At 39.7% G+C, this 23,809-nt stretch overlaps 1 protein-coding gene across 2 annotated transcripts; it reads right to left on the bottom strand.

Annotated features, from left to right (window-relative positions):
• Positions 1–10,583: 10,583 nt before the first annotated feature.
• MMADHC (metabolism of cobalamin associated D) lies at positions 10,584–23,283 on the bottom strand. Of its 2 annotated transcripts, none has more exons than XM_065671231.1 (8): positions 23,241–23,283; positions 22,950–22,999; positions 20,313–20,457; positions 19,868–20,085; positions 17,181–17,286; positions 15,822–15,952; positions 12,713–12,799; positions 10,584–11,381 (listed from the first exon to the last, which is right to left on the bottom strand). In XM_065671231.1, the coding sequence occupies exons 2-8, from the start codon at positions 22,956–22,958 to the stop codon at positions 11,184–11,186; spliced, it is 894 nt and encodes a 297-aa protein (XP_065527303.1). In that variant the 5' UTR covers positions 22,959–22,999; positions 23,241–23,283; the 3' UTR covers positions 10,584–11,183. The 2 variants fall into 2 exon arrangements, with proteins under 2 accessions (XP_065527303.1, XP_065527304.1); XM_065671232.1 differs by having other exon boundaries at positions 23,234–23,252.
• Positions 23,284–23,809: the final 526 nt, after the last annotated feature.

Here is a 23,809-nt window from a genome sequence, read left to right as displayed (position 1 = left end):
CCTCCTAAAGAAGCTCAAGTAACCAGCAAAGGGTATGCCACCTAGTGTCTCACTAATGCCTGGAGGTTCCTGTATATTCCTGTTCAAGGCTGAGGACAGCACTCTGCAATATAACTTGCTCTTTCCACCAAGAACCCACCAACAAGTTGAACTCTTGATTCTGGTGTATGGTATCACCATACCCACATGCAGGTAGTGGGAAAGTAAATGGAAAATGTGCTTAAAATATGTATTTTATGGAATCAATAATGTCAAGCATAAATTCTCATGACCTGAAGATGCAAACCTTGGAAATGGTGATGCCCAAAGCTGCATCAATTCAGACCTTAAAAACCAAGATGGGACCCAGCCCTCTAAATCAAAGCCCTTGTACACCCCACAGCATTACACTCCCTGCTGTGCATCAAAACAGGCTTCCAGTTTTTGCTACATCTTGCCAATACATGCTTTACAATGCCAGCCTCATCAGCTCATTTGATTGGTTCTTGTATCAATTTCTATTTGCCCATTCCTGGGTGGGATTCCCCTTGATATTAATCCCAGTGTCCTCTTGGCTTTCTCCTTAGCCAACCATCAGCCATCCATTGCCCAGGCTGAGCTAGTAACTTAATTCCTTTAGCACTGACATTATTTATTTGAAAGCATTTTGAATATGTCTATTTCAACTTACCTACATGTATTTATGGGCTTTAAGGTTTCTGATCCCTTTTTTAAGATTTCACCAGGTCTTAGACATGTAACATTTACACATTTCATCACACAGAGCTCAACCTACAAGTCCTAGGCTATAAAAATTAGCAGGATATCTATCTATCTATCTATCTTCAACATGATGGACCCTATCCACAATAAAAAGAAACAAACCCAGCATAGGGCTGATGATACCAGAAAAAGAAAAAGTGATACCAAGCTGTCAAAAAAACCCCCAAAACCTCTAAGAGGTTTTCTTCATGCCGAGAAGCAATCTGAGCAAGCCAGCTTCACTGATGTTTATAAACATTTCACTACTCACTAATATAAAAGTTAAATAGCCTTCAGCTGTGCTACAGATGTTCCTATCAAGAAGACAGGCTAAACCTCTGCTTGCCAGTCCATGTGTGTCAGAAATGGCTAAGTCCAACCTCCTACACAAAAGCTCAGGTAGACACAGCAGTAAGGGGCTGCCAGCCAGGTTCCTTCTGTTGCTGGGTGCTGGAAGGAAAATATTTTAAGTAGGTAACTATTTCAAAGGGGTAACTTACAGGTTTTCCTTGTAAAAATGTAAATAATCCTCTTGCTGTGAGGTTGTGTGCCATGCAGGGCAGTATCTGGACAGCTACATAAAAGAGCTGCACCTAACACCCACAGCAGGTGTCACAGGGCTGATCCTACTGACCCCATAGCTGACCACCTGGAATGGGTATTTCTTACTGGTCACACTCATCTAATTTCTTATCAGCCTAAGCACAGGGAGGGTGCAACACGTGTGCTCACACACAGCTTCTCCATAACAAAAATGGTGGGTCTGGTCACCCGAAAACATCCCACTAACCCAAATGCTGAGTTTTCTCCAAGTGAAAATATATTCCAACAAGTTCATTTCCAATCATTTTCTATCAGTACTCACCTAGTCTCTATGGGATATCACCATGTCTCAGACACAAACCCCTCCCCAAGTCCAGCTCTCAGACTACATTTGTTTTCTTAAAGCTTTTCCAGTCTGCCAGACACTGCAGTTTTAGCAGCAGAGATTACTTACTCAGTGAAGCGTAACACCTGGTTGCATGAAATTTCAGTCTCATAATCCTGTTAGGTTTTCCCTGTCAGACTCCACACCGATGAGACCTTTGTTTGTGCAGCAGCCTGAGCCTCACCAAAAAAAAACACTTGAAAGCAAGAACTGCCATTGCCAAGGTGAAGTGCTACTGTTTTAAATGCACCACAGCAGCTGAGGGAAGAGAAAAGCCACAGTCAGTTTGCAACTATTACTTAGTCTGTGTTTTACACAGACCGTGGGTTTGGGTGCCAGGCTCAAAGCTCTACCACCTGCCTTTGGCTTTTTTCCAGGTGTGACCACATTTTCTTTTCTTAATGGATGATGGTTTAAGAGAAAACAAAATAAAACAGCCATTTCTTATCCTTTCTGCGGGCCTTAGTGTGTAGCAGAAAACCTCATTCATTACACTAGAATTCTGGGAAGAATAGATGTTTTTCCAATTAAATTTTCATTGAGAGACTTTCAGCAGGTTTTCAGAACCATTTTTTTCAGCAGACGCAGGGATGGAAGGGGTTCATTTTACTGCCACTTTGCTCATTGACATTTCAGTGTCTTTTCAAACTCCCAGATTTCCTAGTTTGCCCCACAAAGACCAGGGCTTGGGCCCAACAGCCTTCTGAGGCTCCTTCCAGCGCTAAATCACTGAGTCCGCAGCAATTTTCCAGCAATCAGATCCAGCAGAAAACCTGACCAGTGCAAAAGCTGTCAAAGAAGGGATTATTCTAAAACTGTGGCATACCAGTGAACTTGATCTATTAGCTTTGTTTGTTAAAGTCCTCCTTTATAAAGGATTTCTACATTCAAAGATAGATTTTTCAGCTTCTGGCTGTGGAAGCATGTAAAACTTCAACTTGTAATAGCACACTAGTATCCATGTATATATATTCATACACAGCATATACCGTACATCCATATGTACACATCTCTTAAAAAAACAAGGACAGGGCACATGTATGGAGAAGATGATGTTAGGCACAGACCGTTGCTGAACATGCAGTCTGCAGTGAAAGGCTACAGTCCACACAGCTCAGGATCCCTGCACTTCAGTGTTTAATAGTTTTCCTACTAGAACAGCTCACTGCCTAGGTAGAGATTATTGAGCGTTTGGTTAAAAAAATGGAAAAAAAAAAAAAAAGAAAAAGAAAAGCAAGCTGTCAAAAGCCTCAGGAGATATGCTGTCCTCACATATGTAACAGATTAGCTGGAAGAGCAGTGGCCTTAGAGGGCTGCAAAGATCAAGCCCTATGCTCGTTCCTGTCTCTGTGGAATATTTGGGTCATTAAATAGGACATTTCCCCTTGGTAAGGGTCAAGATGCTGGAAGAGTCAGGCCTGGACAAGCAGTACTGCACTGAGCAGTTTTAAGAAGGACATGGTCCTGTTTTGTGTTGACTGGGAGGGATCAGATGAGCAGGAAGGGGCAAGAACAGGGGTCCTGTCACCTGAACTCTGCAGGCACAACCAGGAAGATGTCAGCTTGTAGGGAAATCCCCCGAGCTGAAACTCATGTGTTGCTCTGGGCAACTTCCCTGAATAACAGAATGAAGTTAGAAGACCTGGGTTTCCTTTGATTCCTACTCCAATTCCTGCCTACAAAAATTACTAACGTTACTGTCTATGCTTTTGTCTTTAAATTCAGAACTTTCCTGGTCTCTCCCTCCTTTCTCTTAGACTCCAGAGTACCAAGCCAGCAACAATCCTGCTCTCTCCCCTCAGACCCTAATTTCCTTTCCCACCCCTCCACACTCCTGCACCTCTGGGTCTGCTCATCTTACAATTCCTCACCAACCTCTGTTTTCCAATATTCTTGAAGCATACGTACTTCTGGATTTAAAACACACAACACTCTCCCTTAGAGGGAACAAAGGCCTCTGGACAAAATAAAAAGAGAAACATACCTAATTCCCACAAATAAACAAAGAAATCCTGGAAAATAACCACATTTATCCGGAGCTCATCAGCTCCACTCTAGCACTTAAGTTCTACCCAAATTAGTAAATTACTTGGTTCAAGATTTTTCAGCTTCAGGATTTCTTGATCTAAGATGTTACTGTGGTGTATCGACAACTGGAGGCCCTAGGGCAGGGCAGCTCCCTGAGCAGCAGCCATGCGGTCTCTGCAGCAAAGTCAGCCCTCAGGAGCCCCCAGCTGGTACAAAACCAACCCAGTATTTTATTATTGCTTTAGAAACACTCGAGTTCACTGAACATTTTGCAGCTTCTTCTGCTGTCACCACATCAGCTTCTCAGCAAAGACTATAACACTTGGGTACCCTTCCTCAACCTGCTGCTCAAAGGGAGAGAAGATTTGCAGCTGCCTGCAAACCAAACAGGAATTCAGGCAACTAGACTGGACTGCCCTCCTGAGCCCAGTCCTCCCCTCTTTCCAGTACCAGCCCCACTAAAGCTCCCCCAAAACCTGTAGGAGACTGATAGGGTCTCCGCTATCTTGAGACCCAAGTACTCACACAGCAATTTATTCTCACAGTATCCAGACCTGAAAGGCCACAAGCATCTCACAAACACAACTTACCCACGTTGAGATTAAGTATCAACCAGATCCTCTTGGAAGAGGCAGAAGTTCAGCAGCACAGCAAAAAAGGCCTCACAGCAGAGCTGCGCTGTGGGAAGAAGGTGGGCAGGGCTGGGGGAACCAGCTGCAGCTCACTGAGCCCAAATTACCCACCTGCTGAAAACCTGCCTCCCCTGGTATCTGGTCAGTGAGGGAATGGGGCTGGTTTGGTGTCTTGCAGCACATCCAGCTTTGCTGAGTTGTTCCTAGAATTTGCTAGGTAAAGTTTTTGTGTTTGAGTGTAATGTTTAGGATGCAATCATGAGCAGACAACTTAGTCTCAGTCACACGGTTCAGACACATTAGCCTCAAACAGGTTAGAGTGTCAGACCCTGTGTATTGAGAGGGCGCAGAAACCCTTCACACAGCAAAAATTAACTTTGCATCTCTAAGCCAGACTTAAGTGGTATGTATCATCAACACTGCATGCATCCCCTGGCAATGATCTGCTCCTGACAAAGACTGTCAGATGCTGTTATTCCCCTGGAAACAAAGAGAATTATAATAGAGCAGGACCCTATGAAAAAGCCAACACATAACTTATTCTTGCAGCTGACACAAGCTGTTATTGTTGTCATCAAGCAGCTGCTGCGAGCCTCGGGGGTGTGTGTGCTTATGGGCATGCAGCTCCTGGACAACTTTCACATTCAGGGAGAAGTTCCTCCATGCAAGTGCCAGCCTGCACGAAAACTTACGAGCACAAAAGGCTCCAGCTGACCTGCGTGGAACAGCAAGCAGAAAGCATGGCAATAGTGACCTTCCTTGAAGCATTAAAGTTGAGCTGTACCTTTATTTGGTGGAAATGAGAGCAAGTCTGCTGGCTTCAGTGAAAGCATTTGAAACAGCTGGCCAACTGCCTCAAAAAGTTAAAACCAAAAAAAGCCCAGGTCATAGCAGCAATCAGTGCTCAGGTGCAGTTAAGTCTTGATGGGTGATGGAAGCTCTTTGGCCAAGGGTTTTAATAGCAGGGTCAAAACTTCAGTGCTTCACCACTCTAATTGCTGCTGCTGTAAATGAAAATGTAACTTTTCAATTAGTTAGTCCTGCTGACATTATGCTTGAAGAAGAAAGGTAATCACAATAAACTGCAGGAATTTCACTATTAATATCTTACCTGTAGTTTCCTCTGCTGGAAATTATGACTAACCTTAGTGGTCATTCCTGACACAGCAATTACACAGAAGATACTTTTTTGGACCAAGCATCACGTTACCTTTCATAGCATACCTAGAGCCTTCCCATCCAATGCTTTTTCAGGCAAAAAAACCCCAAACAACCCAAAACATAGAATTGTATCCAGTTAGAACAGCGACATACAACAAAGTACTGACACTAAAAGGCAGAACAATACAGCCAGCTCGTTAGTATATGATTATGAGGATTCCTCCCCCTCCTCCCTGCAAGAACACATACAAGCTCGTCCCAGAGCAGCAGAACTAATGCATTCTGCCTTGTCTTCCTTAGGAAGCAAGTTTACATTACATTATTTTGCATTACAGTCCTTGTGTTAGCCTGAGTTACTAATTAACCAAACCTCTGTGATAACAGGAAGATACCTGAGTTTCAACAGTGATTAGCGAACTCAAGAATACTGGCAGAATATGCACTCTGGATCTACTCAGGAATACTTTGTCAGGACCCTATGGAGGCACAAGCTACGAAAATGTAACTTTTCAAGCTCTGGGTTTGTGGATTTCATAGGGTGTCCTAACGAACAAGCATTAAATTCTGCTGTTTGAAAGGGAAACTTAAAGGCGAGCGTTTTCATAACTGTCGTGTTTATGTGCACAGGAAAAGCTCAAGCAAAAAAATACACACACATATGTGGTAAAAACAGCTATTCAGAGAGAACATGGCTGTGTATGGAGTTCAGCTTTGTGCAATTAAAAAAGGAATCCCAGAAATATTTGAAATTTCTTTTTCTGAAACCACCCTATTTTGCTAGAAGAATCAGTATGCACAAATACCTGTACATGAGATGTTTCACTTTGGATTGAGGCATTTCAGCCCTCACCAGTTAATTCACATTAACATGGTTCATTCTCCTTCCTTCAGCCAGCCTTTCACACTTCTGCTGCCATGCTAACAAGGCATCTATCATCCATTTGCTATTAAATGAAAAGGTGGTTAATAGTGTCCATCAAGTATTATCTCAATAGCAAGGGAAGGAATTAATTTAATACACCTGGTCACAAAGGCAGCTTTTAAGTGGTAACACTGTGTCTTAGTAAGTCACCTCATTTCTAAAGTAATTATTTCAGAAATAAATATGCTATGCATCTGCAACACAACGCAACAACTGCTTCCATATGGGGCCTTAAGCAACCAGGTATAGTGGAAGGTGCCCCTGCCAATGGCAGGAGAATCGGAATTAGACGATCCTTAAGGTCCCTTCCAAGACAAGCCATTCCAGGATTCTACGATTTTAGATCATGCATCCATGAAAATCAATTCCACCCTTGTTTTGAATCAGCAGCTTTCACATCTTCACTCTGGCAGGCAGACTGCAGGAAGAGCTGCTCTGCCGCTAAGTGTGCAGCAGAGAGAAAAAAAAACCAAAAGAGCAGAGCAATTGCGCTCTGTCTTGGCTCATACAAATCACTCGGATTATAAAAACTTTACTGCCGCTCCAATACTTACTTCAAATTATTATTTGAGTAAGAGCATGAACACACGCACAATACACCAAGTTCTTCCAAATTAATGTGGTTTTCCATCACAGATCTAGACTTCTGCAATTAGTTTTGCCTGACCAGGCAGAAGCTTTTAGAGTAAGACAAGATCACAGACCAAGTTTTATGCATGTTACCATGACAAAGCAGCTTACATCCTGCAGCCTCACCTTTCTGGATCAGCTACCTGGAGCTGTCTAAAGTTACCACCGTGCTTTCCTGCAGGTTTATGAACCAGAGTACCTCTTGTTGAATGACACCTCAATTAGCAAGAAAGGGCAACGAGCCTGCAGCCAAGATGGCAGTCAAAGAAAAGGGGCCCTCTCCCCCAAGAAATACCTTTGACCCTCCAGATTATTTTGAGAGCTTTCTTCCAGCCAGGTGGCTTTCAATGGAAAGAGAACTGTTTATGCTCTTCTAAATGCTCATTTTTCCTATTCTCTATAAATGTATGCACAGTTAGTTTGAATGACAATTTTGAGGATGCTGAGTAAAAAAGGGACTTAAAAAAAACAGGCTTTAAAAGGACTGACACATGAGGCCAGCCATACAATTATTTCACTATTACATTTCAGCTCTACATCACTAACTATATTTTTACTCCTTCCACATGACATTTTAGTGTTAATTTGTAACTCAGTGAACCAGAGAAAGACTAGTTTATTTGTTAGCCCACAAATTAGGCATAGTTAAATATAAAGCAAAGTTCTAAAACCTGCACCATTACATAAGGATGTCATGAATAAATCAGTGAATTCACTGAACTGAATCAAGGTGGTTGAACAAAAGATTTGGAATAAGCTCTGCCATACACAATCCTCAATATGGTAAAATACTGTACTACTGTCCTGTCTAATAACACTAGATAACTACCTAACAGTCATCTAGTGCTATTTAGGTAACAGAACAACTCTGACAATTAGCCCTCACAGTAGCACAGCTTAAACATGAACAGCTATGACACTGAAAACAAACTTTTTTTGGTAGCTGCTACTTCAACATTTGTACCAGAGTCTGAGCAAAACCTATCAGAATCTAAACTCAAGGAGTCTGGAGGTGGAAAGATCCCCACCACTGCATTAAAGACTTCAAGACAATTATTTGCCTGTACCAATTCAACCAACAAAGTGATGTCTTCCCATTCCACTGAGCTCTGACATGCAGTGAGGGCCTTCATCTTTCACAGGACAGTAAAGCACTTCCTTCCAGCTGGGAACTAGACCTTTCTCTGTCTTGTATTTCTATTTATCCCTATTAAAATTTTAAGCATGGTTTCAAATTTATTTTGTAGCTTAAAATTAAATTCCTGTCACCACTGCTGTCCTTTGCCGTGATGCCACCAGCTATTTAGGAGACTAAAGTGGTGTAGAACATCTGTAACATTTCTACACTTCAACCGTAACATTACTTTAGCCTTTTGACTACTACAAATAACTTCAAGTCTTGCAACATTTTAAGTATATTCTCCATGTATACCAATATGCTTGCAATTGTAACTACACAGATAACACTGCTCTTGTGATATTCTGCATCACTAAATATGGTTTTATGAAATACACTGGGGAAAAAAAAAATCTGGTATATTTGGTAATGAATTAACATCCAGAAATCAAGAATGTCTCTCTGAATTAAGAAAAATAGCACCTCTCACAGAGCAGTAATCTTTTGATAGAGAGGCAAATGTGACCTTACATACAATTGTTCCTCTCATGTTTGTTTCTTTACCTACAAAGGAATTCATTCTTTAACACTGAAAGTTTATTATCAGAAGTACAGTTACACTGTATTCAAGAATTTTTATAGCAGCAAGTTAATTAATACACAGTACAGCTCTTCTGATGTGAGGCAAATAGAACTGGAACAGTTCTAACCTCTTTTGAGAATCAGTATGTACCAGAACATTTAGAAAAATACCAGGAAATCACACCTCCCCTCACATTCTGTCATGGCACATCAGTATTAGCTAAGTCAAGCCAAAACTCCCACTACTTTGAGATTTTTGCCTCACATTGAAGTCACTGGAAAGCTACTGTAAAAGCCCTTTACAAGACAAAACTTTAAAGAACATGAACAAAAAGCCAGCATCCCAAACCTAAATTGAATAGATACCTGATAGCTCCCACCCTTTCTAAAACATAGGAAGGTAAGCATAGCAAAGTCATCTGAAGGAATGATAGCAGCAAGTCTTCTAGAGAGTTAACATGTGAACCATTTCATAGAATTTATTTCTCTAATTTTATCTGAAGTTCTCCCCAAGTGTGCTCTATTGACCAAAGACACCAACCCTCTTCTTATCAAATGAGCTAATTTAAGTGTACTTTGCAAACAGAAAAGACACATTGTGGCTTCTCAAGATTTTTTTTAATCCTCTTGATGAGAATGAGAAAAAAAAAATAACAAATGACTCTGAAGTAATACATCTTTCTTGACAGTAGAGTGGCAGTCAAGAACTTGGGCTCTGGAAATACAGCACAAATTCCAGAACATGGTGATAAGCATATCCTGCCTCGAGACCCATACACTTCAACCCTGGAACGTGTGCAGACTAGAGCCAGCAGTGATGACAATGATGGTAGGTGAGCAGGACCGCTTCTGAGTTCCTGGCTTAGTGTGTGACTTTAGAGTAGACAGCACTCACTTCTCCAGTGGAGAGTCTTCCCCACTTCTGTCTCAGGGATCCAGCAAAGTTACAGGCTTGCAGCAGTAATTAACAAAGACAGATACAGGCACTTGGTAAACGATAAGGTTCTAAACCCATTAAAAGCCAATAAAAAGACTTTGGTGAAAACTGTCTTAGACCCTGAGCAAGGAACAGAAGTATAATGCAAACCTAGAACAAGTTTTCAATCTGTGTTAGTCAACATTGGGAAAAACCACAATGAATAAAATCCCCAGCTATCTCACAGGAAGCTAAACCTCTCAGATCATAGTCTTGTGCCTCCATTATCCAGACAAAAGTTGCATTATATTTTGATGGCATCAGGACTCAAGGATTCCCATTGTTACATGAACTGGCATAGCTACTACTGAGGTGTGTTAACAAATGGCCTCACTAACTGACTGCAGGGAGATTAAAATCTAGTTTGTTACTTAGTCTGTGAAGTGAGGCAGCTGACAGTTATGTTATTCATGTGCTTTGAATTTTCTTCACTATTCTTCCTCTAGTAGCTTCAACTGACCTCATTGCTTTTATGATACCTGAAGAGACTGACTAGTTTACTGGAATCTTCCTGTTGAAATATTTTTATAATTGATCATAATTGCAATAATTGATCATAATTGCTCTTTGCATTTCAAAATTCCACAGAGACAAGTCTAAATTGCATCCAAGGACAAGAAAACAATGATGACATCCAAGCATTGCCCTATTATCGTTTTTTTTTCTTTCCTCACAATGTATTTAATGACCTAAGAAAGTTACAAAAGCAACTTTAAATTACATTTACAAATATAAACTAATTAAATATATTTAGCTAACACTGAGAAAGTAACATAAGGACAAAAAAAAACCAACCAACCAAAAAAACCAACCAAAAAAAACCCCAACCAAAAAACCAAAACATTAAGAGATGACTGACTCTAGAGTAATTGAAGACTTTTTTACTGAGTTGCTGGATGTAGCATTTGAGTGAACACTTCCCTGCTGAAGTACAACTTGTAGTTAGAGACCACTGAAAGCTTACTTCATTATTCTCATTTTGGAACAGCAAATGAGGGATTAGTCCAACATAACTTCTGTGTTTCTATTAAGTTTTATATTCCAGAAAAATAATCTTATTACTTACTACACTTTTTTTTTTGCCACTTGCTCATTTCAGAAAGCGACAAAATTCCTAGAAACGTCAGTGGCATCAGGATTTTTAATATTAAGAGCACAGATGTCTCAGACACTGAAGGAAAAAACAGTTAAGATAATATTAAAAAGGGTATGCAGATCGCTATGTACATGTATGTTTAAACTCACTCAAGGTGAAAGAAACTCACAGCTTAAAATTTATGTAGCATAAAGGTATCTGTTTGAATGCTGTCAATTAATATTCTAAGTCACATGTGGTGAACACATACTCATAACGACTAAAATAAATAACAGCTACTTTATTATTTGTGGCATTTCCTGACAATGCTTAGAGAGAATCATCGAGGAAGAGAATGCAAAGGTCACAAGAACTTGTGAAACCTTGAAGACTAGTAGTTTCCACTTAGTTTTCTCATGATCGGACTGTCAGGTTCAGCATTAGTGAAAATACTTCCTACAACCACGTGAGTACCCCAGATGTTATGACGAATAACTTTGCAGCAGCCAAGATCATCAATGGAAAATCCCAAGTGGCGGTAGCGTTCATCTGTTTCAAACAGAGTGTTGTTTGTGTAGGATCCAAAATACTAGGTGGAAAAAACAAAAAAAAAAAGGAATTTTTTCATATGAACATTTCCAAGGGCATTTAAAATGCCAGAAGTATCCCTTTTTAAAACAATCCCTAAGCCCAGAAGTACCAGCTACATTTGTTGGAGCAAATTTTATGTAGTTTTATTTATGAAATTGCACAGGAAAATAAGCTGAGCACTTCTGGTTATAACGGTACCCCATATTTACAGATACTCCTTTGCCGCTGACAGAGCACTGAAGGCATACCATTGTGTTTTAATGGCTAATCAATCGTATATAAAAAAAAAAACAAAACAACTCAAGTGCTTTGGAAAGGTTCTGCTACTTCTCCAGGCACCAAGGACAGAACCCTTCTGTGAGGCATGTACCTCTTTAATGAGCCCCCAGTAAAGAAAGGTGCTTTGAAGACCAAAAACGCATGTAAATTGGGAACAGGTATTTCAGTTACCTCAGGAAGAATTTTCTGACCAAAAGCCTACTTCTGATGAACAGATTACCAGTAAGGGTGTTACTACTGATTTCGACAGAACCCATTCTCATCGATCCATAACTATTCTTTAAATGCATGGAATTTCTGGGAAGCTTTTAATCACTATAACACCTTCAACTGCCTGTTCACCTTATAAACATCCCATTAGGCATATTTGTCTCTGTTGACACAATAAATCAACTGCCTTTTATACTGGTTTTAAATAAAAACCCTCTAACCTGAGCTTGGCACGATTATGTTCAACTGGTATGGTTTTACCAGTTCTCAGGCAAAATTGCATATATATACTCATGCTTTGACAGGAGCTTTTTCAATTCTTTTTTGTAAGTTTTAAGACTATGTTCCACAGGTGTCTTCGTATGAAACTGTTGTCTCCTCCAGAGAACTGATGTGATCCAGTAACAAATGCTAATGCTGTTTTATAGGAACATGCTATTCATTTTTTCTATGTAACAAAGGTATCATTAACTAGTGCTAAGAGACTTTTTAAAACTCTCCATCTACACAGATAGACGTCAGATCTACCCAGTTACCTTGGGAGAGCAAAACCAGCTTATTGTGCAGTGACCAAGAGCCTTTGAACTACTAAAACTACAGTTATCTATATTTTGACTTAATTGCTGAACAACATTCTCCAAAGTGCCAGCTGCAATGACAGTGGACACAGCATGGGAACTAATGCAGGTTTACTCTCCTATTTTGATTCACGAGAGAACTTACCCTAACAGCTTTTGAGTCATGTGAAAAAATTGGACTTAACCCATACAGAATACAAATAACACTGCTAGTTAGGACACAGCGGTGCCCATTGCATATTCCACACAGCACATAACTTACTGCCAGTCCTGAGGACGGATCAATGAAGTCGGCCCAATAGCCTTCTGAACAAATTGCATAGCAAATTTCCTTGGCACCATTAATGAACTTAAAGAAAATAAAAGGGAAAGAAGGATATCAAATGAGATTTTTGTTACATACATATATACACACATTTGCATCTGTACATATAATATTCTGAAAACGATCAGGCACAGATTTCTTTTGGCCTGTACTAATAAATAAGAAATTTAGCATACTTTAAATAAAAATATTACTAAGAGGATTAGAATTACGTTAGACTACTCCAATCATACGGGATTTACGAGTGCTCCTCATGCCAGTCAGTAATGGATTAACAGCTTGTACAAGAAATAATGCAATTGCTTTCATTATTCATGCAGATTGCAATCATACCTGTTATCCTCTTTAAGAAGTCAACCATTACATCAGGCGTTTGTGTTATTTCCACAAGTTTACTGATCTCACCTAAACTCCACAAATTTGACACCGAATGTAGCATTAAATATATTTTTATAAATATATGAAAAACAGTTTTGTCCTATGGTCTTATTTCAGCCAGCAGGACAACATTATGTAGTTCTTCCTGCACTACAAATGGTTTTAAAGAACGCTTTAGTTTTGCCTCACGATACCAAACAGTTCCATAGGTATTTGACTTTTTACACTAATTTACACAAATTCTCTTGAATTACTGCCAGTAATTCTTGGTGGTCAGGATGATGATTTCAAACTCTCCTACTATTTGGTTGTCAAAGTTGTAGACCATATTTCAATTACACTGGAGGACATTAATTAAAAAAAAAAAGTATTTTTAATAAAAACTGTATTTTGAAATGAAAATACTATTGTCAATTAAGCAATACTATTGTCAATTAAGCGAGATGTTAAGAAGTTCCCTATTCTGCAACACATCATCAAATAGCTCCCTTCTTTGAAGGGACAGCTTAAAGAATCTATCATTTTAGGTAACTTAAATCTTTGGTGTTACGTTGCAGTTACCTGCTTGCCAGATACAGAAGAAAATTTAGCCAGGTAGATTTAAAGCTGTGCTCCTGTACTGACACCAAAACACACAGCACAAAATAATTACACAACCTACAGACTACACAGCACATTTTTTCCACAGATAAGTCAGCAACAAGAGACCTCAGTTATGTGCTTTTAATCACCCAGACCAGCAGCTTACAACCAATGTTACAAGGGGCAGCAGGGGCCCATAAAAATCTTCTGAAGAAGCCTGCATAGTTGACAAAACAAAAAAAAACAAAACAAAAAAACCCCAAACCAAAAATGACAAAAGTTGACATTTGTGATGGTTCTAAAACCATCCATGCACTCAGAAAAAGAAGACCAAGTGCAAAAATCTAAACAGCTGAAAAGACTGAGCCAGCACAAAGCACACACAGAATTCATGTAACTGCCTCAAAATGTGAAAGAAATTTCCTAGTATCACAAAAAAAGTATTTCTAACTTCAGAATAATATTTTATTCACTTTCAGTTATAAAAATAAGATTGTTCTCACAGTTAGTGCCCTCAGCAGCTCAAAGTTTCAAATTCACAGAAATATTACTATAGTTACTCAGCTTCAGTTCTTTAATGGATCAAAAAAAGGAAAGTTTATCCTTTGCAGTAAGCTGTTCTGTAGTTTGAGGTTTGATGGCTCTGACGATTAACAATGTTCCAAGTGTAATTAAGTCACAAATATAAACAAGCCATCCGAAGACAGCATTTTAGGCATTATATTTCTGGTACAGTACATCTTTTGATCTAATGCTGTAACAATCCTCCAGCGATCACTTAGAACAAGATTAACAAACACTGGAGATTCACTTCTGTAAACATTTACATTTGGCTGTACATAACCCTCATTACTTTAGCACAAGCCTCTCACATTAAATTAGTATTTTTAAAGTTACTCCTAACCAACTATGAAGCAAACAAATAGACCGTTTTCTTGTGAATTTGCTGTTAGTAACCTTTAGGCCGGGAGGTTACAACCAACATCCTAACACCCCTACAATGACTATTAGATTTGACAGGGAGGTGCACACGGAAGAAAGATGCCAATTAACATATAATTAGACCAGATTACAATGCCAAAGACCAACAGACCATAAATAATTCAAAGAGAAGAACACACTAAAATGAAGGGAATTTTAATTTGTGTGTATTCTTTATGTCGATCCTTCAGCCTGCTTCTTCCTTTTTTGTGGGAGCCCTTAACACTGCTCCATACAAGCTACATTTGCAATTTACAGGATTGAAAAGGACATTACCACACTATTTTCAAACACAAATATGACCAGCACAGATCTAAGTCCCATAGGATGATTTTTTTACTAGTTTTAGAAAAATTATAACAAATAATGTACAGAAACATTGCATTTTGAGGTGCCAAGACAAGAATGCCGGCGGTGGTGAACAGTGACACCTGCTGTACACACAAAAAATAATCAAGAACACGAAATTAAGTGATTTTCAATGAGACATCTAGTGGCAACAGAGTAAAAAGACAAAATTCATCAGGATGGTTAGGATGAAATAAATGTAACTGATATCCAGGCTAAAAATATTAACTGTATTCATTATCAGAATGTGGGGGGTAAGAGGGGGAACCACAAAAAAAAATCCAAAACAGAGCAACCACTTTTTACAAGTAAGCACACACTTTATCCATAGATCTTGTCCTGGAATCTCAATTACATCATGCAAAAACAAAGGCAACAGTGAAATCCTGCAAAATGCATAGCATTAAAGCAGAATGAAGGTGAGAAAATAGTTGCTGCCCTTTAACTGCAACAGGACAATGATCATGTATCTTTATTTTATTGATCATGTATTATTATTTTACCTTATACTTTTGACTCACCCCACTATAAAGAATTTTATAGTCCTATGAGATACTTCATGTAGTCAAAAAGCTACAAAGCTGGAAAAAAGTAAGAGGCATTCTATCCGTAAGAGACCATAGAATTAGTGCAAAAATCCTCTAAGTAGTAAAATAGATACTACTACCAGAGCTAGAAACAGACCAAAATACACACATAGTTCACAAAAGATTAATCTGCCAACAAAATGAAGCTGATGCTAATGTCAGCTACTTACATTTTCTAACAGCATTTCTCTCTCATCCTCCACTTCTTGACTCCATACGGTCATATCATTTTTAGTCTTCTGGGTGACAGTTAATACTGTTAACTGGTTGGTATTCACTTCTGGAAACATTGACTCAAAATCTAAAAAAATGTAAAACCGGCACATTATGTCTTGTTCTTACATTTTACTTACAGTTTTTCAGTTTGACACAAATTATCAATCCTACTTTAGAAACCTCCTTTCATTGAAATACACGTGTGGCAAACAGAGTGCTGACTTGAAATGCTGATTTGAAATGCTGATGTTTCTTTTGTGGAAACTAAGGTCCTGTTAAAAGCAACTTGGGGAGCAGAGTTTGCTAGTTCAAGACCTCCTGCTGAACTGCAAGATGACAAAAGCTCCAGGAACAAGTGTTTGCCTTTGTGAAGATATAAAACCAAGTATAATAATATTTTATTATTTGGAATTGAACACCACCACAGTTCTCCACACACGCTGAGAACTGGCTAAGCCACATTACACGATGCACTCATTTTTACATTACATCTTTCAGTAGAAGTGTCTCAGCTCTAATTCCTAGGACATGACAGCAGACGCAGTATCAGCAGTATACTACAGGCATGAGTTGTGGCAGTTAATCACCTGGAGCAGAAAAGGTCCAAACCCATCATGATTTTCTGTACATCATCTTTTGTACTACAAACAAGAACGCACACGAAGTGCCAAAGTCATGATAAGGGTTCATGGAGCCTTGTTTTCAGTGTGGGGAAAAAAAGCCCTTTCCCGAATTAAAAAGTCCAAAGGTTCATTCTTCCTTAAGTCTCTGAAAAGTCTGCTCTCTTCCTCACGTAGACCAAGATTTTAACCAGATTATTTCAGTCTCTTCTGTCTTTCAGTTTATCACTTTTTAAATTAGAAGGTTTTACTCCAATTTAATTTTAATAATTTCCTTCTTGAGCACATTAAAGAAACATACAAATCCAATGCTTTCGAAAGTTTCATAATTTCAATTTGCTATTTTACTAAGAAGCAGTGCCAAAAAGATTTGGTTTTGTCAGATTGGTTTTTGGATAGTGAACTAGCTCCAGAATCTACCTCACACAAAAGAAAACCCTGAAAGTTACTCCCTGCCCCAAATGATCTTGAATTTAAGTGGCACTGAATTTTATATGAAATACTAAATAGTGTCAATAGCAAAGTTTCAGTTTTCCTTTTATAGTGTGTATTTTTCTTTTGAAAGTATTAACTCTGGATTACTCTTTTCTCCTACACATTTTGTGGCATCAATTACATCAGTGTGTTTATTTACATATTTTTGCATTTTAAAAAGTTATAATTTCTTAGCTGTCAATGAAAGTGAAAATATACCTTTTCGTAACAGTTCAGGACAAGCTTGTACTGCACATTCTACCCTTGCATTTTCAAAGTAAGTTTCAGCATTATTTATTTGCTGTTTCTGTGGAACATCAGCACCCTGAAAAAAATGAAAATTGTAACTTTCTCATTAATATGTAACAGGAATAACTTTACACACTAGACTATGTCTTTGTGATACACTGATACACTCAAGCAGTTTCACAGAAAGGCGATTTACAATGAGTCTTAATTTTCCAACTACTGGAAGTGGAACATATATAGATAAGTATTACCTGTTAAAGTTGTACATAAATTGTAAGTTTTATATCTTATTGTAATCATATTATCTTAAACCCTTAAACAATACAGACATTTTTGAAACACACAATTCTGAAAGAATAGCCTTAAGTATTCAACACAACACCAACTGATAGCTTTTAGATAGACACATTACCTGAGCAAGAACAAAACTTTAAAGTTATACGACAGTTCTAGAGCTCTGAACCACCAGTATCTTCAGCTTTAGCTGTTTTAACTTGAAAAGCAGATTTCTAATAATAGCAATTTCCAATTTTTTTTATAGTTTTTAGTTCTACAGTTTAAAAAAAAACCACCAAAACCCCCACAAAAACCTCACAAACACCACACCCCAAACAAACAAAAAACAAACAAAAAAACCCCAAATCCAAACATCATAAAAAACCCCAAAACAGATTCTTGTGGTATGTTACATCTGGAGCACCAGCAGTTAGATATATACCATGTAAGCTTAAAACACCATTAAGAAGGTGGTAACAACAGCTGCCTCCTTTGGGATAGATGTAAAATGCCTTAATGCAGTTTTTCTAGCTCCAACTATACCATAATTTACAATCAATTTCAGCAAGTTTCTCTAAGACTGGTATTAAAATGTTGGGTAGTACATGAAATCCTACATAACACGTGTTTGTAACTGAAAGTTCTCCCTAGAGAAAAATATTACACTGAAAACACACTGTGGATAGCACTTTTGTATCAGAAGTTAATGATTGAGAACAGGAGAAAAGAACAAAAACCAACAAAAACACATAAACCCAACAAAACGAAAACCCAAAGCATTAAAAAAATAAACACAGTAACAGACAAACAACAGACAACTAGCTGCAGTTTCAATACATGTTTCCACACATACCTTGCACTATGATTGGAAAGTCATTGGGACAGATAAGTTGGTAAATTAAACCCAACAAGCCATGCTGTTATGCTTATAAACATCTTTTCTTCCTAGCTACAGGATGCTTCTCATACTAAGAAGATTACTCTTTCTCAGTTCATTGTGATTTCTTCTTTACTACTCCCATTCTCTCTGTCTAAACACCACTTACAGTCCATTCGCCTACCAGGTATGCTACGTCAAGAGACTGTGGCTATTTTCCAAAGATCAGTTCCACTTTCTGATATTGACAGGCTGGTAAGCCCATTTACTCTGCTCAGATAAAACTAATACATGAATCTCAAGTACACAGAGGTCAGAGAAGCTTGACATTTCTATGGCTGTTTCAAGGACTAGTGCATGAGCTTCAGTAGCATTGAGCTTTTTTGCAGCTTGCTGCAGCAACCTATGGTTCCAGTATTCAGCTGATGCCATCATTCAAATTGGGGTCCTCCCCTAAGAGGAGCAGCTTGACATTTTCGTTAGCTAAATGCTGTTCATGGATTCCTAAACACCACTGATATGGATCAGAACTGACTCATGGTGACTGCTTCATGAATACCAGTTGCAAAACCTGCCTCTGCTCTTTCCAGTTTCTCCTATTTTGGACAGCAACAGCTGCGCTGGGCATTTTATCATGCAAGTAATCTCACTAGCAAGGGGACCACGCATTCAGTGCATCTGGTTTGCACTAAATGAACTAGACTAGAAATTTTCTGTATGGTAAGTATTATCCACAAGAGCTGAAAACAGAGTCTGGTGAGCTCACTGCATGCTTCTGTTTTCTGAACACTTTTGCTACAATGCCACATTTACAAAAATCACTACACAGCATTTCTACACTGGAGATTTGCTAGCTGACTTCCAAAGTCAGAGCATGTCACAAACTCAGAGAGCCTGGAAAGGTGAGTCAGCAGTTAATAGTCACTAATCATTTCTTGAAACGTTGCGATCACACTAGCAATTATCAAGCTGCTTGCTGTTTATAATGCATTTGACTCACTGCAAGCCCTGCCATCACTAACATGCAGTCTCATTGTGAGACCCAAGGTTGAGGTACATTCATCTGTTTCTCCTGTGTTATTCAAAATGGTGGTCAGAACTAAGTGGGCAGATCTAAATATTGTTGAAACTATGTAAGTCTAGATCTGTTAAATGAGATATACTGAAAAAACTACCCAATTCTATTTGATAAAAGGTGGTGAGACTTCATAAACAGCAAGTTTTGAAAGTTTTCTTTTCCCATACCCATGTGATTAAGTCACTACCAAAATGGTATTTCACTAAGCACTGCCTAGACATATAGCCAAGAACCCCACACCTTGAAATATTTTTCTCCTGAAAGGAGGTTCAGCTATGTTCTATGTAATCTTTTGCTCATCCGAGTCAAGTTCACCTTTCAACACCATCTAGAAAACCAACTGTATCTTTTTTTCAGGATGAAGAGACATTAGTTATATTTTAAAACAAGAAATATCAGCTTCACATAGAAGCAGCCTGTTCTTACCTGAAATTCATTTATGTATTGTGCCATTACAAATTCATGCCTTTCACTTGCTGAAGGCTCTGCTAGTATATCAGGCAGACTTTTTGAAACCTGGCTTTTCTTCTGAGAAGCAGTGCCATTTAGGTGACAGTCAAAACCAATATTACCAGGCAACTGGAATCTCTGGTCCTGAGGACCAAATGGACCCATTACTTCATCTGGCCACACAGTTCTTGGACCTGCAAAAGTCAATGTCTTGCTTTAGTCATTACATCATTAAAAAAAAAATGGAGAAAAAACCTTTCCCACACAAATATATGTATTTGATCACAACCATATATAACCAAAGTAATCACAACACACAGGCCCTGACATAAAAATCACACTTCAGAATTCCCAAATTTATATGGGGTGCAAAGTTCCAATAGCACACGAATTCAAAGAAAATGAATTTGCTTTTTCTTACATAAATCAGGAGGTGCAGCAGCAACATGAGGCTCATCTGAGCCAGAGGAACCTGCTGTAGAAAAAGCCTTGGGATTTACAACTCTTTTGACTAAGGAATAAAACCCTGGCAGGTAGGTGACCAATCTTGCTCTGTTACAGAGCACCTGAGAAGACAAAAACAAAATAAGTATTACATACTGCTAGCAAAAAATGTTAGTTTAAGTACAGCTTTGAGGGTCACAAGAGAAATCCTCACTCAATAATTATATTACAGTTCTCATTATGATTAACTGTATTTCTGTAAAATCATGTTTTAAAGTATTTTATGATTAATTTTATATTTTACTAGTAATAGTATTTTAAGTAAAGAAAAAGCCTTGAAAACACTTACTGAAAAGCCTCCTCACGTGAGGGAAAAAACCTCAAAAGTTTAAATAGCACCACTGAAACCCCCCAACCTAAACGGAGTTATAGAGGGGGAATGTTTCCATTATTATTTTCATGCATGTAATTGTTTCTATGATTGTCATAATTCAATCACAGGATTGATTAGTAGAAACACTTAGAAATATTGTTAATTAAGCAAATGCTGGTACCAGAGACATCTGCCTTGAAAGACAGCACAAACATTAGCCAGCCTATATTCCTACTTCTTAGAAGACTGGAGGGAGACACAAATAGTATCGCTCCAGATACTCCCTGTGGCTTTCCTCACCAGAAAATGACACATCCCAACAGCTCTGAATGATACAGGGAGATATGCATATCAAAACAGGTAAGTATGGTAACTTCAGCTTCTTTCTTTTGGTCTTAAGTCCATAAGTATTTAACATGAACAAAACTTGTTAGTGCAGGCAATATTATTTAGATTTGCAAACTCCTTGCATTCAGGTATTTATAAACAAGCATTACTGCAAACAGATCAGTATTGTTGGGAAAATGCTGATAAGCCAGAAAGCCTTCATGAATTCTGTGATCTTGGAATACATCAGAAAACCTGTTTCCTACCACAGAGCCGTACTGTCCATATAGCGTTCAGCTGCTGAAGATGATTCTCTCAGAAGCTTTCAGCCCCGTAGCAAACTGAAAATGATGCAATGCTATCTTACTGAGCATGCAAACATCTCGACAAGAGGGTTCCAAAGAGCTAGTAGCTCCTTGCCATGAGGTTCAAGTCTGTCAAGGCCCAATGACAGCATCTTCAGTAGTAACATAAGCGATTGTTACTGGTTTTGTTTTGGGTTTTGTTTGTTTTGGTTTTGTGCTGGGATTTATTTTTTTTGTGTGTGTGTGTTTTGTGGGGTTTTTAGGATTTTTTTTTTTTAAGAAGAAATCTCCATGTGGTGCAATTAAACTGAAAAGCCTGATTGATTTGCTATACTTTAAAAACAGATTGACAACTTTCACGATGCATTTACACAAGTGCAACCAAAAATTAACCAATCATACACTCAAATTAGAGTTAGAAGTATAATATTAAAAAAATTAAAGACTACCAAGCTCTAGCACAAAACTTAATAGTCTCGACTACAGCGGCACAAAAGCATGCATCACTGGAAAATGCAAACCCCACCCACCATAGTATGTGTGCGTTCACAAACCTATTTCTCAGGTAAGGGAAAGAAATTAGTTCAAGAAACTGATGCAAAGAGTATTTCCTTAAGTGCTGTATTCCTCATTCTCTAGAAGTTTATCCATGAGTTTACCAGTAAGCATGTATGCAACAAGGTCACTCAAAAGACGTGAGTAAATGGTACCTAGTAAGTTCTACCAGTATCATAGAAGCTCCAACACACAGAGGCACATTTGATTTTCTAACTTAAATATTACAGTTAAGGCCTTAAGATGCTTAAGATGCTAAAACACCACTGGTTTAAACGGTTCCTTTAACAACAACAAGCTGATTCCACTTTAATATATTTTCCTCTAATTTTCGCATAATGATTATATTACATATAAACCAGATGTAAACAATTACAGCTGACATGTAATTATAAGAAAAGAGCATTTTTGGGTATAATCACGATCACTCAACATGGAGATGCTAATGTTAATTACAGATCTGTTGACTGACTCACCTATGTAAATATTTACGTACCTAGCATTACACAAGTGAAAAAATACAGCTGAAATCAATAAATTATTCATGCCTCCGTGGCAAGACTAAACCAGCAACAGGCGTTTTATTCTTCAGTCTGAAAGCAGCCCGGCAAACCGCAGTATTTAATCTTAACTCGTGATATTAAAAAAAAAAAAATAACAAAAAAACCCCACACCGCACTTAAAACCTCAGTTCGGTTACTACCATGATTTCCACTGAAACTGGCTTCCAAAATTTAAAGAAAGAATGACAATACTACTGCTTTCTAATAAAATCTACCTTGGTTTATCTTATACTTTTATTAACGACACCTTCTCCATTCCCCCCCCCCCCCCCCCCCCCAAGAAAGATGACTGAAAGACAGCTTTAAAGGGAGAATAAAACGCAAGCGCCCCGCAAAAACGCGGAGAACCACTCCGCTTCACCGGCGCGGCTTCCCCTCGCACCGCGACGAGGCGCAGGGAGGGGTTAGCAGCCACCCCCGCGCCGGCAGCCGGCCGAGGAGGAGGCCGCAACGGCGCCAACGCCCGTGAGGCCGGGGGTCACGTTACTCACGTTGGCCATTGCAGACGGTGGGACACCTCTCGCCGAGAGGCCCGGCTGCCCTGGAAGAGAAACGAACGCACTGGCTTCCTGGTCGCCTCACGATCCGACGGCACCGGCCACCCCTCACGGCCGCCCTCCCGGTTCCCCGACAAGGCACCTCGGCGATGCCCACCCGCTGCACACCCAGCCACCCGCAACGGGCTATGGAACGGGAAAACAGGGGAGGGGGAAGCAGCGCGAAACCGCGCCCGGGGTACGGGTGGGGAGCACCGGAGGCAGCGAAGCCACAGCACCTCTCACCTCTTCCTGTAAAATGGCGTCTGCCGCCGTCGCCCAAACCACCCCTGCGACGGCGTCCACCCTGCTCGTCGCCAGGCCGAGCGAGCCGATGAACCGACACCTCGATTAGCGTGCCGACAGAGCACTCAGAGACAGGCGGGGCATGTCGTTCGGCGGCCGATTGCTTGGGGCCCGAGGAGAGCAGCGCCGGCTGCTTGTCCCTGCGAGGAGGGCCGGGAGCTGTTGGCCGGTGTGTGGCGGCGGCGGCGACAGTGGCAGTTCCCGGGGCGGGCGGGCCTGCGCGCCCGGGGCCTGTGCTCCTCTGTGTTGGCTGGGCGGAGGGCGGCTCAGAGTCGTGGTGTCAGCACTGGCTCGCCGGTGCAGTACCCGCAGGGTGCACCAGGCGTCAGTCATGCAATATAAGCCGGGCTGCCGTTAACACACACAGGCACACGCACCCACCGCGCCTCGGCTTTCTGCGGCTGGGGGAGACAATGAAGTCGAAAATGAATAAAAGGGGGGTGTGTGTTACTGAGGAAAGCGTAGGGGGAGCTTTTCAGCCGCCGAAGGGCCGCCAGGCCGGGGATTTC

The sequence above is a fragment of the Lathamus discolor genome, chromosome 3, assembly GCF_037157495.1.
Source record: "Lathamus discolor isolate bLatDis1 chromosome 3, bLatDis1.hap1, whole genome shotgun sequence".
Classification (NCBI taxonomy): domain Eukaryota; kingdom Metazoa; phylum Chordata; class Aves; order Psittaciformes; family Psittacidae; genus Lathamus; species Lathamus discolor.
The sequence above is the reverse complement of the archived record's forward strand: the minus strand, read 5'-3'. Positions and strand labels throughout refer to the sequence as shown.